Below are 17789 nucleotides of genomic sequence, written 5' to 3' on the forward strand. Positions count from 1 at the left end.
TGCCGGCCATAAGATTTGGTTAAGTGAGTACAGATCATGACAGATGAAGAGCGTAGTCATGAATCGGAAATTTCAAACCAAAACCAGAACTATTACCATTTTTATTTCTTTTTCTTCGTAGTTAGTTTTATTTTTCAAGTATTGGTTTCGATTTGCAAGTAGTGGTAGTAGTAGTATAGGTGACACTAGGAACCTAGCAACCTGTTCCCCCTTGAGCGCTCAAGGCTACCGTCAGTCATTCCGAAATTGGAACACGACAGTTTGCATGTTAAATTGTTACCTCACCAGTTCCAAGTTTTCGACTCAAAGGCCACTCTGATTCAAAACCGAGAATACCTAGTTAGCACGGCATTTATGTTCATCAAATTCCTCGTCTGACCAAACCAGACAAAATCATCAATTTTAAGAGTACAGTTTTTCTAGATAGTACAGAGAATTAATCTTATTTCTAGTTTAGACAGTTAAAATCTATTATTTACAATGTTACAAGTATCCTAGTCTTGGTTCATTTACACTTCCACCGCATGCAGCCAACTTGCTCGCACTAGGATTTGGTGGCGGAACCTGTGCCTGCATCTCAGCAAGCTCTCTCACACGCAACAAAATTGGTGCAGGAATGGGCATCGAAGGATGTTTCCGTGAATTTACCTACATTATCAACCACAAGGAAACCATAAATGTATTGAAAAGAATGACACTTTCATGTTGGGTGTTCCGACAGACAACCCCTTCCTGGAGGCATTCATTATTGGAAGAAGTAACGAGGATGATTTGGGTGAAATTTGTTGTACCAACAATAACACCACTGAGAAAGAATAAACTAGAAAAAATTTGATATCTCACCCCTTTGTCCGCAGGTGTCAGGGCAAAGCTAGCTTTCAGCAGATTCCTCCATTTGTCCTGCAAAAGAACATTTATCAGCAAAAACTATTTTTCTTACAGTCCTAACCAATTCTTATGTTTAATGAAATGGCAAAAATTCATTCCTTTCATCATCATTTATTTACCAACAAAAATACCATATGCATACCTTTAGATCAACAGAGGTTCTATATGAATAGGATGCAAAGGCAAGCCTTTTAATCTCAGACCATCTGCCGGCTCCATACTTAGACACACCCTCAACTAGCTTCATAACCTCAGAGAGAGTCCAAGCTCGATGATGTTTCCTTCTAGTTCCACCTTTTGCCGTTGGCACAGTAGCAACATTGTCATCTGAAGTATATCCGGATGGATCTACGTATTTTAGCCCCATATTCCGCCCTAGCTCGGCTGATGGCTTCTCTTTCTTGGATTCAGTTACAAACTGAATATACAAACAGAATGTTGAATAAGCAAATATGGTTCAGTTACAATCAACTAAAAAGTACAAGGTGTAACATAGTTCATGTTATAGATATCATTTACTGTTTTCACCTGCTGTGGAGTTTCCTCAGGAGAAGATTTGACTTCCAAAAGTTTGTTCACACTTCCATTGTCTATTAAAGAACTACGTATATCAAGATCCTTCCTTACAAACGTAGCTGTCATGCCCATGCCACTGGGATGGAATTTCTGTAGAAGCCAGTTCATGTTGCATCAGTACCATAACCTCTACTATCTAAATGATACCAGTAACACAGGTCATAGATTCCCAATAAAGCATAAGTAAACAGATTTACCATAAAAGATGGGTCAGAGCAAGAAGTAACAAAACATTCAATTATCAGGTGATACTTGACTTACTGAATTTTAGAAGTTATTGTTTATCTATTCAACTAAAATGGTCAGCTCAGAATTGGACATGGATGAACAAAGTCATAAACCAACTAGAGAGCTTTTGCACAGACTATGAGAGCTAGCAGGAAATATCTGAATGTTCTTGTCAAAAGCAAATATCAGATTAAAAGACCTAAATATTCAAAGCCAAATTCATGTTGATTGCCAACAGATATATATTTTGTTTGTAGAGTATTAGACTCTTAGTTCCACTGATCAAGGTTCAACACCTAGTAACCTCAATTGTCAAAAAAAAAAAAAAAAAAACAAATTCATGTTGCTGACATAGATATGCAGTGTTTTATCCTTTTCACATACCAAAAGAGCCATGACATTCTTCCTTGGTCGGCTTCTTCGAACCCGACAAACACACGGAACCCGAATCCCAGATACTCCAAGGGAATCCAACCTCATGATAACAGTTCTCCCTTCCAAGGACAAATTTCTGGCGGGCCTAGCATGAGATTTTGAAGTCAAGTGTCTAATCCCAATGTTTCTAGTAGAAGTAATGAACCTGCCACTGTACTCTTTGGACTCTGCTTCAGAAAGTTCTTCAATATACCGCTTTGTTGGCTTCCGAACTCTCTTAGCAGCTCTCTGATCTGCAGCAAGATCTTCACTTGCATAATTGTTTTCCACACCATTATTTCCCAATCTCGTCCCAGAAGTAGTTTGAAGTTCATCTATTTGACTACTATGGCTATTCAGCAAGTCCACGTGGTATTCAACGCTGGCGGCCGGGTATTCTTTGCCAGTAGGCAGATTCACATTGTTGGAACTATCTTCTTTACCCTCTTTCACCAATTTATTGTCTTTAATCACAAAAGTTGTAGTTGAAACATCACAAGAATTAGTCAATCCCATGGCAATCCTTCTTTTAAGCCACTGCTTGTCCTTGACAGTAGTGTCTCGCCCAAATGTTGCCTTGAAAACTTCATGAAGTTCTTTAATTGATAAATTATCCAAGCATAATTCACCCTTCAACTTGGAAAAATCAGGTTTTGAACTAATATAGCCTGCAGAAGTTGATGATCCACCTTCCATTGGCCCATCCAGAGGTTTTGAGCACTCCCCAACATTCCCAGATTGAGTAACATGATCATCATTCAGCCCTTGTGCCCTAGTAGGGACAGTTTCCTGCAAAGGAAATGAGATTGGAGCTTCCAATCAATACCAGGCAATTTATCATGTTCAGAACAGTGGCTGTCTACATTCATATAAGCAGAAGAATGATCAGGAGATCAACATGCTAAGCGGAGACTCTTAGCATTTTCTTTGATGTACTATAGAGATATTAAGGCCAAGAAGGATCCAAATAATAATAGATCAATTAATACTAAAACAATTAACTTCAAATCAATCATGTGCTTGAACATGTACAAGTAGGAAAAAAAAATGAAAGATATAAACTAGGGAGAGAAAAGAACATCCCCTCCCCCGCCCCCCCACACACACACACCAAAAGATAACATTGTTCGCTTTAGATACAAACTGCTAACCCCTTCTTATTAGCTAGAATGTAGCTGCTAATTCATTACACGTTTAAAATTCTGAAAAAGAAGTAGATGAGTATATGAAAAAATCTTTATCCCCCCTACGTCAGATTATTTGATTTAAATATAACAGCGAAAAAAACTAGAAGCAGGTTTGATTTCTTCATTTTTTTCAAAAAAATGGATAGGTTGATAGACATGATAAGAAGAAGAAAAAATAAAGGAAGAAATGTTACAATGGATGTAACTTAACAACTAGACAGTCATCCTCACCAGACAAAAATTTGGCGAATTCCAAGAAGATAGTTTCCACTAAAAATGGAGTATAGTTACCAAAAGTTAAGAATTAAGGCCCTCCTAAAGCAGCAAAATCCATGAGTAAGATATCAACATCAACACCCATCTCAAACTCAAAAATAAAGCTTTGACAAAATGTTCTTCAAAAGAAAAATCAGAGAAGATTAAGCCCTAAAATAATGTTTTACAGGCAAACAAATTAAGCATCCACTAATCTATTTAAAGAAAGTTAAGAATCCAAGTGTAGTTGAAATTGGGAATACCTCAAGGCGTGCACTTAATTTTTCGGTATCAGCTTCTGTGTTCTCAGATTGTGACAAACCTGGCAAATATTAATCATTCAGAAAATTAAAATATATAAAATATCATAACACAAATATATATAAATGTTCATCCTATGAGTATAAAAGCTAACATGGCAAGACTGGAAGCAACATAAAAAATCAATAATTCAAAGAAAGATCCCACTGCATCTTCAAGTACAAAGCTAGATTTCAAGTAAGCCTTTTCCAATACTGTATTGCTCAAATTTTTATGCTCAAATGACTGTTTTGTGAATCTACTTGTTTTCTGTTTTTGGTTTAGCCCATTCCATGAGCTTTGCTTACCTCTTGGGAGTTTCTCTTGTACAGGTCTTCATTACACAGACCATACCTACTTGACATTTGGCATCTTTTAATTTAATTACTTATGCATATAAGGGAAAGATGTAACATGCATATTTAAAAGTTGATGAAAATGGAAAAATCTATGAAATAGAACAGAAATACACAAGAAGCATGGAAAAAAAATCAGCCCAGACAATCAGTGCAGATAAAAAGACACTTAATCACAAGCTCAGTGAATTATAAAATCCCAAGTCACAATCAGAAGAGACAGACTTTCTTATCCTATTTTAATAGGTGTTAAAATTTTTCACGATGTAGGGCTAAGAAAGTCACACCTTCTGAGCTTTCTAACTGAGGCATGCCAGAGGACGACACTTCATTAAAAGTGCTCCCTAAAGCCTGCCCAGTGTCCACAACAATATGGGTTTCACGCTTCTCATTTTCCAGTAAACCCTCAACCTCCATCAGTTCATCATCTGTTGCAGGCACTAATCTCCCATCCCCTTCAACCTACATGACATAATTTCAATTTAAGATTGCAAATAAGAATAATCAAACCTTAAGCTACATGTCCACATTTTTAGCATGGCATTTAACTAAAAACTTGGCAATAATTTTAGATTTATCATCATCACTGATCACCAATATTTGTTGATCAAATAAAAGCTTGCAGTTTCAATACTTTTGGCAAAACTCAAGTGAACTTCTGTGTTTGTTGAGTGACGCCCACTATGTGTGAATAACATTTTCAAAATCAGCAGAAGAGGCTAAAAGATTTTTTTAAAAAAGATAATCCCCCTCATTCAGATATGTAAAAGCATCACTCCTATTAAACAAACTTGGTAACCAAGCACTTCAAAAAAAAGAGATTCAAGCTAATCAACGCAGGTCAAGTTGTTCCTTGACATTAACAAGTTTTACTAAGCAAAAGCTCAAACCTGACAAATGGTTACAGCAAAAAAAAAAAAAAATGAAAATTACATTAAAAAGAATGGTATTACCCTTCTACAAACTTATCATTTCTAGTTTCTACGCTGATTATAAATATGGTATTAACTTCTAAATAATATTTTGATATGATCACATCATTTCAAGAGAACCCAACCTCCACTCCAGGTGATTCTAACCTTCCAATTCAACTAATTTCTACATATTATTGTTTTCTAAATGAATCGATGGTAGATATTCACAACATCAATTTGTCTTTCACAAAACAGTTAATCTTGCCCACGAACATGGTGTTTCATAAATGATCAATAATAAAAGATGGGTATTATAGAAAATTCAAAACTTATAACACTTTAAAATCTTTTATATGACACACTGTCAAATGACTTCCACATTAATCCTTTACATTAATGTAGCTCAATATCAAACTAAAGCAAATCCAAGTCAACATTCTTACACCAAAAAAAAGGTGAGAAGAAGGCAGAAGTTCTTTATATATCAGTAGAATAAAATAGTTAGAATAACATTGGCTGAAAAAGGTACCCGAACGAGCTTGTAAACAACCGGATCAGCAACATGCTTTGGTGAAGATAAAACCAAGTTACTTTTCTCAAGGCCAGTCTCTTCAAACTTCCCTTCATCACTCCCCTCAACTTCAACCACTGTTTCCATGGAAAATCCACGACCCACAGCTCAAAAACAAAAACTGGAAAAAACCAAAAAATGGCCAAATGAATAGACATGTCAATTTTCTTTGCGAGCTACAAATCAAAACTTCATTCATGCATGGGAACACAAGCAAACACACCAAACGAAATTCAAATTTTGGAGTTCCCCTATGGATATCATTTATGAGGTCATGTAAACTTTACTTGCTCAACAGTCAAATAACCTTGTTTCTTAAATTAATTACCAAATTCACTCAAGATAGTCCAAATTTTAACACAAGCCTAGAATATTACAATCTAATCCAAAAAAAGAAATTATATTTCAAAGTGATACGTAATAAAACCAACAATTACTTTAAAATTGCCACTTTTAATCAAACTTAACTAAAACAGCTTCTTCCCCCCACCAAAATTCCCATATTCTACGAATTGAAACCCTAATCCTCAAATTCTAACAACCTAAAGAAAAATATGCCTGTTCACTAACTGGTTATATTTCCATATATAAAACAAGAAAAAAAGAACACATAAAAACATCAGATATTTCTATAATTAATCAAATGAATTGCATTTTAACTAGACAGAAAGCGAAATAAATGAAATTTCAAAGAAAAAAAAATAATGAGTTTATCTAACCATAGGACTGTGATTTCTGACCGAGTTGACTCAGCCCTACCAGAAAAAGAAAAGGAAAGAAAGAAAGTGACCGATTTGGAGTGAGTTAGAGGCGTGAAAAACTAAGTTGGTAAAACAAGTAACGGAAATGAGAGAGAGAAACTCAGAGAATAAGGACTATATTTTTTCTTTTTTAGTAAGAAATATTTATTTGTGTGTGTGTGTTTCTTTTTTTCTTTTATTTTTCGCTAGCGCATGGTCGAGTGAGTTGAGTGAGCGTGTTCCTTTTCGCTTCGCTTTTCCAGCACGCTGTGCTTACTTACCTCATACAAATCCGGATTCGAAATTTCTGACAATTGTATTTTATAAATGGCGTAGAGTCCGGATACTTTTTCGGTAAGGTCTTTGCCTTTTTGCGTACAGTTTGCACAAAACTTTGTGTCCGGTTCGCTTTTTTAAAAAAAATAACAAAAAAAAAAACGTTTTTATGGTTTGAATATAGATTGTTTTGGTCTACAAAAGTTAGTTGTAGGATTTGGGACGTCGCCAGGGGAAGCCCACAGGCTAAGCCCATCGGATTTCATATGTTTTCATCCCGCTAAATATAAAATGTCGGCACAAAGGCCCATGCGGATTTCGCCTGTTTTCTGCAGCGAATGAGAAAGGCTTTAACCTTTTTCGGTTTCATAGCCTTTGGATTCAACGCTCAGCAATCAAGACTGGTTTACATTCCAGATGCCTGAAAAGAAAGCTCGAGCCTGGAACAATCAAGGAATAACAATTGTTTCGGGACTTTGGCTGAAACTATAATGCAGGCAGTGATGGCTTCGAAAATGAACAAGAAATGTACCACAGAATCACTATCTGCATGAAAAATAGGGTTGGAATCTCCCTTGCTGAGACTTGCAATTGGCTCAAGTGAGGGGCAAATAGAAGAAACTTAATTGTAGACCAAAGCAGGATAAGAAGAACATAACATGAAAAGGAAAATTCTTCAAGTTAACATATTAGGGAACAACAACTGCGATAGCGAGGTGAGAATCCTTCTCACTGTCCAACAAAACCTTACTCAAAGAACTTAAATTTTTGAACAAAAGACAAGACCGTCTACAAAGCTAACAAACTCTTCCCATCTATTCATTTCAAGCAATGCCACTTGACTTGAGGGACATTTCTAATGAATTAACAACAAAAATCTTCATTTTCTAGAGGAAACTACTACCATCCTGCATCAATGTTTCCTTTGTCCTCACTAGCAGATGAAACCTTAAAAGAAACCTACGACCTGTGCTGCTGCTAACCTCTGTCAGTTGCCAATAATGGTGACACGGGGTAATAATAATTTCTTCTCCCTTTGGCAGGTGGATGGTGATGAAATCTGGTAACAATGTAGTACGTACTTGCTTACCCTTAGGATCCCATCATCCCCACCATAATACCAACAACACCCTACAAAAGATTACAAAAGAAAATACATTAAGAAATCAATTGATAGTCAACAAGCAAGAAAAAACATTCCTTAAGGAAAAGAGAAAACTGGCCCTTTTGAATAAATTACCAAATGAAATCGATGTAACCATCTTTTAAACTTCATGCTTCATGGACTATTAGCAGGCTGATCCCCAAGTTTAATTCCCACTAACAACAACCTGAATCAGGTTACACCAAAAAAAAAAAAAAAATCTTCTCAAGAAGATGTAATAAGAGCAGAAACTATTATCATTACTAGCCAGTAGGGCCAAGTGGTGAATTCAATGTATGCTCATACATCGTACCTCATATCCCTTTGCCCTACTCTCCACAATAAATCAAACAGCGGTAACAGAAACTATTAAAAAAAATGCCCTGAATATTTTAAGGTTCAAATTGAAAACTTCAATATGATGTGTCTTTGCCTACGTGGGCGTACAAAGAAATATAAAGCAATTATGGGAATTTAGGAGTTCCCGAACTCCAAGAACTTGAATGAATAGTTCAGAGAGACTAACAAAACTCCACATTTTAATATAAGCATCGTTGAGGATCCCCTTTAACCCATCATTTATTGGGAAAGGGAGGAGTAACACTGATGCTGACAGTAACCTTAGCCCCATGGAATAAAATGTGCCTTTGGAACTAGCTATTGTTAGAAAACATGGGTTGAGTTGAAATTTTTTTTACCTTTCGCTTTTGCTGATCTGGGTGGCCATGGCGGATCAATCCAGGAGAGCAGAGAAACGAATGAAAAAAACCCTAGAATAATGAGGCATTGAGGGTGGGAATGATATCTTTAAGGGAAATATTGGACGGTAACGATCCCAATTTGAGACTCCGAACGATTCTGATTGAAATCAGGTCATGTGGGGTCCATATTGAAAAGGTTTGACCGGGGAGGGGTAGACAAGGAATTTCAGCAGGTAAAGCGTTATCCTTATACGCGGGAATGGAAACGGTTGGTCAAGAAAAGAAAAAACAACAGACCGAACCGATCAAGGAAAATGGCGGGCAGTCTGTCTGCTTCAACTCTCCTTAGCCAAACTTATCTAGTTTTCACTTCCAATCCTTGGAGAACCCTGAATTCTTCTTTCCTCATAAATATCGAGAAGCAAGCTCTTGTCCGTTGCTCGCCCAAGAAGAAAATCGGATTTGTGGATCAAATTCTCGATTACATCGAAGGTTTTAGTCTTATTCTTTTTCCAATGTGCTCAGACTAGATATTCATTTTTTCCAGCTTTTGTTTAAATTGGGGTTGCATTGGTTTATAGGGGGTCCTAAGTTAAGGAAATGGTATGGGGCACCTGAACTACTACCAAAAGATGGGTCTGTCCTGGAAGAGGAGGAGGAGGATTATCCAGGTAATTTGTTATGGTAACTGGAAAGATATTAGTATTTTAATCACTTCTTAGAGGACGAATTGATGATGAACTATTCTCTTGAATTTTCAGAGGATGAAGTCAAGGATGCAGTTTTAGTAACAGATGGGGATAGTGAAATTGGACAGGTAAGTTTCGTTTCTTATATATACATTTCTTATAGTCTTTTGACTCCCTAATGGTTGACTCATTTTGAGGTTATTGTAACTATTTTATATAGATGGTGATATATACATTTCTTATAGTCTTTTGACTCCCTAATGGTTGACTCATTTTGAGGTTATTGTAACTATTTTATATAGATGGTGATATTGTCATTGATTGTCAAACGAACTCGAGTAAAAGCATTAGTGAAGGATAAGCGTACAGCTAATGAAGCCTTTGGAACTTATGTTGAGGTAAGTTGATATACTATACTTTTGTGAAATTGCTTTTTGGATTGGCATTTATGTTTCCTGTCCGTTGATTTAAATGATTTCTCATTTTTCTTATGGAATGTTGTTCTGTTGTGTTTGCAGTCAATTTCTGGAGATACAAGTAACAAGATATTTGTAAAGAAAGCTCTTCGAGGAGTTCGTGCAATCATATGCCCGAATGTATGTTTATCTCTGAACTGTCTGGTTCAATCCTTACTGGTACATTTGCTCCTAATCAGCATATTTAGAATCCTGAATGCATCAGGCCCATGTGAGAGTGTGCACCCTTACAATCATCCAGGAGGATTAGCCTGAAACAAAACTCGGGGACACCCGTAACTGTATTACTTTTGTGCATGACTCCATTCAGAAAATTGTGGGCAAATATAGTCATTCTTGTTGCTAAGTTCCAATTTTAGCTTTGGGCTTTTAGTGCTTTACTGCTTTTCTACATGCCGTATTTGAAAGAAACTTAAACAAAATAAAAGCTTAAGTGTCATTTCCGTAAGAAAATAAAAAATGAATTATTACAAACTCTTTTTGACAGTTTGTGGCATGCATCGATTACATTATATGATTTAGCATTGTTATTGTTGCTCCCGTCGCCATCAACATTCAGTAAATTTTCTTTGTCTTGTCTTGCAGGAAGGTTTCTTGTCTAGTATTGAGAGTTTGAAAGGTGTTGAACATATAATTCTCTTGTCTCAGGTACTCTCTCCCCCTCTCCCCCCTCCCCATCCTGCATGGAAGCCTAAACAATAGGCTTTAGACTGTGTTTCTACATGATTGTGGTTTACAAAGGTTGCAGTTGTCTGTTTATAGAGCTAGCAGTGGCATTCAAGCTCTCATGACAAACGATTTAAGAAAATCAGCTGAGAAGGATGAACCAGCACTGGTGGCTTCAGGAATCCCATACACCATAATTAGAGCAGGAATGTTGCAAAAAACTCCTGGAGGAACTCAAGGTTTCAACTTTGAAGAGGTATTCGTTTAGTAGTTTAATGGGCCGAGCATGCTACGTTATAGTACTCACCGTTATTCTTCTTGCAGTTAACTAGAAATTTGAGCAACATATACAGCAGCAGTCAGTGATTGGAAAAAGCATGGGCGACACCTCTTGCATATTCACAATGCTAACTTATACAACTAAGCGTTTTACTTTTGTAACTTGTTCCTGGAAGAAGGCAATTCTGAGAAACTTAAGAAAATCCAGAAGCAAGTGTTGAAGTTGAAACAATCTAATATCAATATTTTATAGTATCCGGATTCAACTCTTATTACTGACCAAATTAAAAGAAAAGAGACTCTAAAAAGATTTCTCAGAGATGCTGTTTTTCAATCTCTAAATGAAGACTCTTTTTTCGATTCTTTGATTTTTGCAAACTGGAATAAATCTGTTTGCTGAATTTGAGAGCATAAACAAAACGGCCGTTTCGTTGTAATAGATTCGGACAGAAGCGCTAACAATCCTAAATCCGCTTCCATTGACAGGGTAGTGCAGCAAGTGGAAGTCTTAGCATGGAGGATGCTGCATCTATATGTGTTGAAGCACTAGAAGTAGTCCCACAAGCAAGATTCACATTTGAGGTCTGTGCATAAGCATGTCTCCGTCTATTAAGAAAAAAAACATATCCTTAAAATATATAGCCATTCATCGATTCTAGCTGTCACTCATCTACAAGCTGCTCTTTCAAATGCAAAGATTCTAGCTTTGCTTTCAAGAGTAGTTAAGTTATAAATTCCTTAAAAACAAGAGAAAAAAGACTTGATAAAAAAGGTACTCATCAACAAAATGATGTCTGAATTGAAGTGGGAACAAAGAATATCTGTGTAACGTGTGGTGGAACCGTTCAAAAGGCAATGCAAGAAAAGCAATGGAATAAGTAATTATTTATGCAGAAACATTTAAATTTCAAACCACCTTTCTCTTTGTCATTTGTCCTTTTCTTTTGATCCTTTGGGCTTTGGTCTCAATTGGTATCCAAGTTATTGATGTGTTCAATTTTTTTGTGCGAAAATAGGTTGTCAATGGAGGAGAGAAGGTTTCAGATTGGAAAGAGTGTTTGACTAGATTGATGGAAAAAACGGAGCTGTAGGCTGTAGCTGCGATGACTACACTCAAGCAAAACAAAAAGTGCGCCCATTTGTTTGTTTTGATTTTTTTTTCCTATTATGCGTTCAGTAAGTTGGTTATCAGTAAATTTGTTTTCATGCATTTGGATTGCAAAAAGTTTGCGTTGAAGTTGTTATACTGCAAATTTACATGGTAATTTGCGTTGCATACCAGTATGAATGCCAATTCTGAATTTTTACTGTGCCGGAAGTAATGAAAGCCGCCGTATGATTTAAAGCAAAAGAGTATACATAAGAGTTTTCGTGGGAATGTTTAAAAAGCAGAGAGTTCGTATGCGAGCAGTTGTTGCATGAGTAAAAATGGCTTTGAATCATATTGGTTAGGTGCTTCGTTGTTGGAAATAAAAATTGCCTGTAAGATGCTGGGGAAGCCATGGATATGATTTTAGGCATGAAAATACCCTTGGAATTTTCAGTGTGTTAGAGTCAATGTGGGAATCAGCATCTTTTGCTTGAACATCAATAAAAGTATCATTCTTCTTCCCACCATCTCCTTTAACATTCAACAAAAAAGAAAAATGAACTCTTTTAGTGTAATAGATTTTTTTTTTCAATAAATGAATAAAAAAATAGAAGAGAACAGAAATATAGATGGATACATTGGAGTACGGACACAATCTTTACATGCTTTATTGTCTGATTCCTCCACTTCAAGTGGAGAGCATGCATAGCTTTTTAAAAACCAAAAATCTTTAATCTTAAAACCTCCTCTCTCCCCCCATCTTAGATTTCCCATAATCGCGTCATTTGCTTTTTCTTTTCCACAAAAATGACCTCATATAGGCCATCATTCCTTTTTCTTTCCCTCTTTTTCTCTCTTCTAGGTGAATCCTATGTAGAGTTAAACGTTTAATATCATATTTGATGTATAAGAAGTCAGCTAAATGAACTCTTTTTAATCATTCCAACAACGTAATCTTTCTTATATTTACAAAGGAGTTTGTAGATCATGTGTTTGGGGATAAAAAAAATTTTTGGATTGAGATTTTAATCTAAATTTAAATATTATTTTTTAAAATAATTGATTTAAATCCTGCGTTTATAATTTTTTTTTTAATTCACTACAAACAATCCGATGCATTATCTTGCCACAGAACGTGATTCACGCTGGGAGGCACGCATTGCAGTTGCTATAGGCAATTATTTTAATAAATAATTTCATCGGCATGGTAGCCACAAAAGTTGAAAGTAAGTACTCAATTGGATTACTAGCCTGATGAAACTGACAGATGGTGCTTATCAGCCTAATCTTTTTAATATAGTTGTTACAGGTATTAAATTATTGTTCAGTACGTGACAAAGTTTAACATATCTGTGATCCACTATCTTAAAACCCTTTTAAAATGGATCAAAGGCTGAAGTGGCATCATTGTTATGCCAATCCAGATGAAGAAAGTGCAAGGAGGAAGGAGCTAATTAAATAAGTAGTAGATTATCTAGTCTGATCACATGTTTCAGACATTGCTGTCTGATTTTGTCCTTGCTGTCATAAAGCATAATTGATCAAAACCTATTAACTGATCTAAAATCTTTAATGATCACCTTATTAAACAAAAGCAAATGCAATCTGCTTTTACTGTGTGAGCTATTGAGCTGGGGGAACTTCCTGTAGAAGCTAGAAAAGAGGTTTCACATTTGCCTGCATTGATTGCCTGGAAAATGAATGTAAGGTCAATTATATATGTAGAAAAAGCTAGCAGGCAGGACAAAGCTCTAGCTAATATCCAAGGATTAAAATTTAAGTGCTTAACCTTAGTACAACAGAGCCCACAATCAAAGCGTTGGGATAATCTCATTTGTTTTGATTTACAAAGATTTCACTTCATTTGAGCTGTTACAATAATTGGAGTGATTTCCATGTCAACAATGTTCATTTCTTCCTTTTATTTTTTTATAGGCAACAATGTTCAAAATTTAAACAAGAAACTAGCTAATCACAGCAAAACATTCACTTGGGTCTTCCACCCAAATCTAGAAAATGAAACAAAAGTCAAGGGGTCCACTAACAAAAGTGTTTGTTCTACCACCTTGCCTGTGTTTGTCGATAGAAGTGGGAGAAATTGAAACTTTAATGACGTCATAAAAATGCAATGTAAAATATGCCATCAAGAACCTTGGAAAAAGGAAATCAAGTAACCACTGGACACTGGCATTTTTGTATGGATATCTTTTACATTCTATAAGCCCTGGTGCTTTCTTTTAAACTACCTCGGGTGGAATCTTCTCTATTATTGAGACTTAATTTTCCTTTCAGCTTATCTTTTTTTCTCAAAGGAAAAGATGCCTAAGACTCCCAAGTGATTGCCATTGATTAGGACAATATATTAGTCAAAAGGACAGTTATGATCTCCAATTTGAAATTTAGGGTGTTTCAATCAAAACAAGTTGAAATAACTCAAAGCTAAAGCTGCTTTCTGCAATTTGTCCCACAGCATCTTCAACCCAAAAAGGCAAATAATTCTCAAGATCATTGCAGAAGTTTATGTCAGTATTTTACTCAGTTCCCCACAGAGACACACAGCCGAGAGAATCAAGAACAGGAGCTTCTAAACTTAAAGAACCTGCAATCTATGGGTTATAAAACCAGTATATACCAACCCTTCACCGCAATCTACAAGGCACAATTAGGAATCTCTTTTGACAAACATAGGAAAAGAATAAAGTGGGGTTGTTGAAAGTTCCCATCAAAGGTAGATCAACTCTCTTAATAAATGAAAATAAAAAGATCAGTGGAACTGAAAATGTTTCAAAACTGTTTTTAATGACAGTTAAGCACTCACCCCGGGTCCATTAAACAATAATTAAAGATGCAGACTAAGTATAGATAAGATAACCCTGTACTCGTTAATAAAAAAAAGGTACATCTAGCATAAAGTGAAAAACAAATCCTCAGAAACCTGCCAGAATTTACAGATGTTAAAACAAGAAAATACTTGATTTCAACAAGATAGCATAGTTATACATGATAACAAATGGTAAATTTCTACGATGTTATTTCAATGGAAAAGGTGAGGACTGAGGATTATGCTGATGCTTCAAAACCTCAGATACATTTCACACTTTCATTGAAAGAGTTACAGATTACAATCATTTTTTTTTTCACATCAGTATCAAAATACTCCTCTTATTCCACAGTGAAAGTGAACAGAATTATACCAAAAGCTGAATTTGATCAAATTTACCCAGGTCTAATTCTCTTCTGACTAGCCTTTCCATCAGATTTGAATGTCCCAGCTGAATCACCTTCTGATGAAGCCTCCATTGACCTGGTGAAAGAGCTTGAGAGATCAGCATAGAGATCAACTACTCTTCTAATATTGTTATTCAACTCTTTAATTAATCCCACGTTCCTGCTCAAGTTGTCAGGGATCTTTGACTCATGGTTTTGGCTAATCTCGTTGATTAACAACCTATTTTGATCTAGGATGTCTTGAACTTGCACAAAACTCTTTTGAAATGTCTGCAAAACCTTGCCATCTACTTGAGTTCCATTACTGAATCCTGAAAATATATCACCATCCATTCCAAAGTTACTTCACTTCAATCAAAACCAGACTTAGTCCTGCAACAACAACAGTGCACATCTAAATTAGGAAAGAGAAATGGCTAAAGGTTTTGATGGCACTCATCATTGTTTTATCTCATTTCTATTAGTACTTCTAAAAGACAAAATTATTATAAGACAATACATAGTGAAGGCATGAACAATCTAACCTCTATTTGTTTGCTAAAGAAAATGAATACAAAAGAAAGAAAAACAAAAAGATTTTAACACCAAAACCTTTCAATTTGGATTATGGGAGGCAGAAAATCTCACCAAAGTTAGCTAAGTCAAAGAGTTTAACAGTCTGGCTTGGATAAAATCAGTGCTAAAAGATTTTCCTTTTCCTTTCTCCACCTTTCCTCAGCAACCGAGCAGAGGACTGTGAGTGTGTGCAGAAGAGACAATATATATATATAAAAGAAACCAGACTCCTTGGCCAATAAAAGCAGCTTTTTTTCCTATTATATTCTCAAAAAAAAAAAAATCTCATTTTGAGAGACCCCCACAAAATCATTCACCTGAATCAAAAAAGACATTATTAAAAAGAATAAGAGACCAAGGAAAGAAAAACAAATCTTGTTGTAAATTAGGGAAGGGGAAGAAACTAGGAAGTAATTTTCGTTTTGATGTTGTTTCAAAGTTATAAAGAGATAACCATATCCCTCAAAACATTGAAAACAAAAAAAATAAATGACAACTTAAAAGCAGGAAATATATAGTATATCAACAAAAACAAGATCAATTACCTTAATTACCATCAAAACAACACAAATATGGTAAAATAAAATCTGGGTTGATATGCATTTTCCATGTCTTACCTTGAAACAGCAAGACAGGGAGAAAGGTAGCAGAATTCGACCCTCTTTCCCAGAAAAATATGGGATTTTGATTTATATTTGTTCAAGAAAAAGAAAAAGAAGATATGAGTAGTTTTAAAAAGATTGGAATGGAATCTTCTATTGCTTCTGGTTATTGGCAGAGAAAGAGAAATAGATTGGATTCAATAGAGAGGGCCTGAAATTATGAAGGTGAAACCAGCAAAGAAAGAGAAAGAGAGAATATAGGAAGAAAAGATTTGATTGACACGCTTAGAGAGACAGCTTAGAGAGACACAATTACAACGTTGTAGTTGTTGTTGTGGTTTCTCTCTGTGTTTTCTTTGTCCCTATAAAGTTTCCAAGAAAAGACCAGCCAAAGCCAGAGATATTTCTTTTTTTTGTTTTGGTTCTTTTCTTTTTTCTTTACCTAGTCCTCTGCTCGTTTACTTCACCTGCTGCAGTACTTATTTTTTTCGCTTGGTTTCGTTCATCCCTTTGTTGCGTCTGTTTTGGGACGCTGAGGTTTTATATCCTGTGAGATTGGTCAGACCTCTTTTCCTGGGGATGCGGATTCTTGGAGTTCTTCCAGGCTTCATCTTCACCGCTCGTTTAGATTTCAGAGGGTTGAAGAGCCGTTGGATATGTCGTGCAGTGGGTTATTAGAAATTACCAACACATAATTTGCTAGTTTGTTCTTAATTTTGTTGTCCAATATTATTTTTAGTAGATATAATGGCATAGTTTTTAAATAAATTAAAATTAAAATAATTATATTTTTAAATAAAAAAATCTAACATTCTGGCCAGAAAAAAAAATAAAAAATTTAACAATCTCACTATTAGAAATTAAATAAAAATATTACGCATTTTCCTTTTTAATAAGTAAATAATTACTTAATTTGTTATTGGAAGTAGAGGCCTGGGTGTAGAGTAATTTGTGGACTGGTATGAAAAGAGTTAGGATTTTTCATTAAAATATTAGTAATATATATTTTTTATTATTTTAAATTTAGATTATTGTCCTATTCACCGATAACAAAATCCAAAAATTCTAAAAAAAAAATGTCTTTATTATCTCTCTCTCACTCTCGCGTCTCACAGCTTCCAACTTACATCAAACTCAAATCTAGGATATTTACGAAAACGACATCACCTGAAAAGGCAAAACGAAAAAGAAAAAACTGGAGTGCTAGAGTACTAGACTGCTAGGTAAAATTATTACGCAACCAAGAAGTTAAGCATAAGCAAGAAGCGAGGCTCTTTTCGGTGAACAAGTGATTCTCGTTTCGAATTTTCAATATCCATTTCAGCCAATTTTGTTTTCTGAACAGTAAATAGCTATCTTTTCTGCTATAAGTTGATGTATTTTGGTTAAATTTCAAGCTTCTTTTCTCCTAAAAAAGAAATGAAAGAGTTTGAAAATGAAATTAGGGTTTAGGGTATTTTAAGTGTATTAACAGGTCTGGGCTTAGCAATCCAATATTTAGGCCCAACAAAGTTCAGTCAAAAGAAGATGGACAGTCTGATTAGAAGACCAATTATTCATTCAGGACCAAGCTCGCTACCGACTGATCTGGGCCGGCCTGCCCCCTTCGTTTTTCGGGATCTTTCTTTTTATCCTATTTCCTTTTCTATCCCCG

General features: G+C 35.5%; 3 protein-coding genes across 12 annotated transcripts; 1 reads left to right on the top strand and 2 right to left on the bottom strand.

Moving 5' to 3' along the window:
* Positions 1-375: 375 nt before the first annotated feature.
* On the bottom strand, positions 376-6812 carry LOC111274680 (uncharacterized). 4 transcript variants are annotated; one of them, XM_089755447.1, is made up of 9 exons: positions 6711-6812; positions 5648-5810; positions 4492-4666; positions 3812-3870; positions 2077-2895; positions 1417-1554; positions 1031-1306; positions 844-900; positions 376-648 (listed from the first exon to the last, which is right to left on the bottom strand). In XM_089755447.1, the coding sequence occupies exons 2-9, from the start codon at positions 5774-5776 to the stop codon at positions 484-486; spliced, it is 1818 nt and encodes a 605-aa protein (XP_089611573.1). In that variant the 5' UTR covers positions 5777-5810; positions 6711-6812; the 3' UTR covers positions 376-483. The 4 variants fall into 4 exon arrangements, with proteins under 4 accessions (XP_089611573.1, XP_089611574.1, XP_089611572.1 ...); XM_089755448.1 differs by lacking the exon at positions 6711-6812 and adding an exon at positions 6409-6600; XM_089755446.1 differs by lacking the exon at positions 6711-6812 and adding an exon at positions 6158-6600 and having other exon boundaries at positions 5648-6069.
* Positions 6813-8655: 1843 nt separating this feature from the next.
* Positions 8656-11978, top strand: LOC111274683 (NAD(P)-binding Rossmann-fold superfamily protein). 2 transcript variants are annotated; one of them, XM_022859519.2, is made up of 9 exons: positions 8663-9042; positions 9132-9221; positions 9312-9367; positions 9542-9637; positions 9758-9835; positions 10301-10363; positions 10464-10637; positions 11147-11242; positions 11677-11978. In XM_022859519.2, exons 1-9 carry the CDS (start codon positions 8865-8867, stop codon positions 11749-11751), a joined length of 906 nt encoding a protein of 301 aa, XP_022715254.2. In that variant the 5' UTR covers positions 8663-8864; the 3' UTR covers positions 11752-11978. The 2 variants fall into 2 exon arrangements, with proteins under 2 accessions (XP_022715256.2, XP_022715254.2); XM_022859521.2 differs by lacking the exons at positions 11147-11242; positions 11677-11978 and adding an exon at positions 10706-11038 and having other exon boundaries at positions 8656-9042.
* A 1212-nt stretch (positions 11979-13190) lies between these two features.
* Positions 13191-16578, bottom strand: LOC111274684 (protein ELF4-LIKE 4-like). Of its 6 annotated transcripts, none has more exons than XR_016334168.1 (4): positions 16151-16574; positions 14971-15350; positions 13540-13619; positions 13191-13440 (listed from the first exon to the last, which is right to left on the bottom strand). XR_016334168.1 is itself a non-coding variant. In XM_022859523.2 (4 exons), the coding sequence occupies exons 3-4, from the start codon at positions 15309-15311 to the stop codon at positions 13404-13406; spliced, it is 378 nt and encodes a 125-aa protein (XP_022715258.2). In that variant the 5' UTR covers positions 15312-15350; positions 15606-15850; positions 16151-16578; the 3' UTR covers positions 13191-13403. The 6 variants fall into 6 exon arrangements, 5 of the variants coding, with proteins under 5 accessions (XP_022715258.2, XP_022715259.2, XP_022715257.2 ...); XM_022859523.2 differs by lacking the exon at positions 13540-13619 and adding an exon at positions 15606-15850 and having other exon boundaries at positions 16151-16578; XM_022859524.2 differs by lacking the exon at positions 13540-13619 and having other exon boundaries at positions 16079-16578.
* Positions 16579-17789: the final 1211 nt, after the last annotated feature.

Source organism: Durio zibethinus, chromosome 26, assembly GCF_047325235.1.
Source record: "Durio zibethinus cultivar Kanyao isolate XHJ-2024 chromosome 26, ASM4732523v1, whole genome shotgun sequence".
Taxonomy (NCBI): Eukaryota; Viridiplantae; Streptophyta; class Magnoliopsida; order Malvales; family Malvaceae; genus Durio; species Durio zibethinus.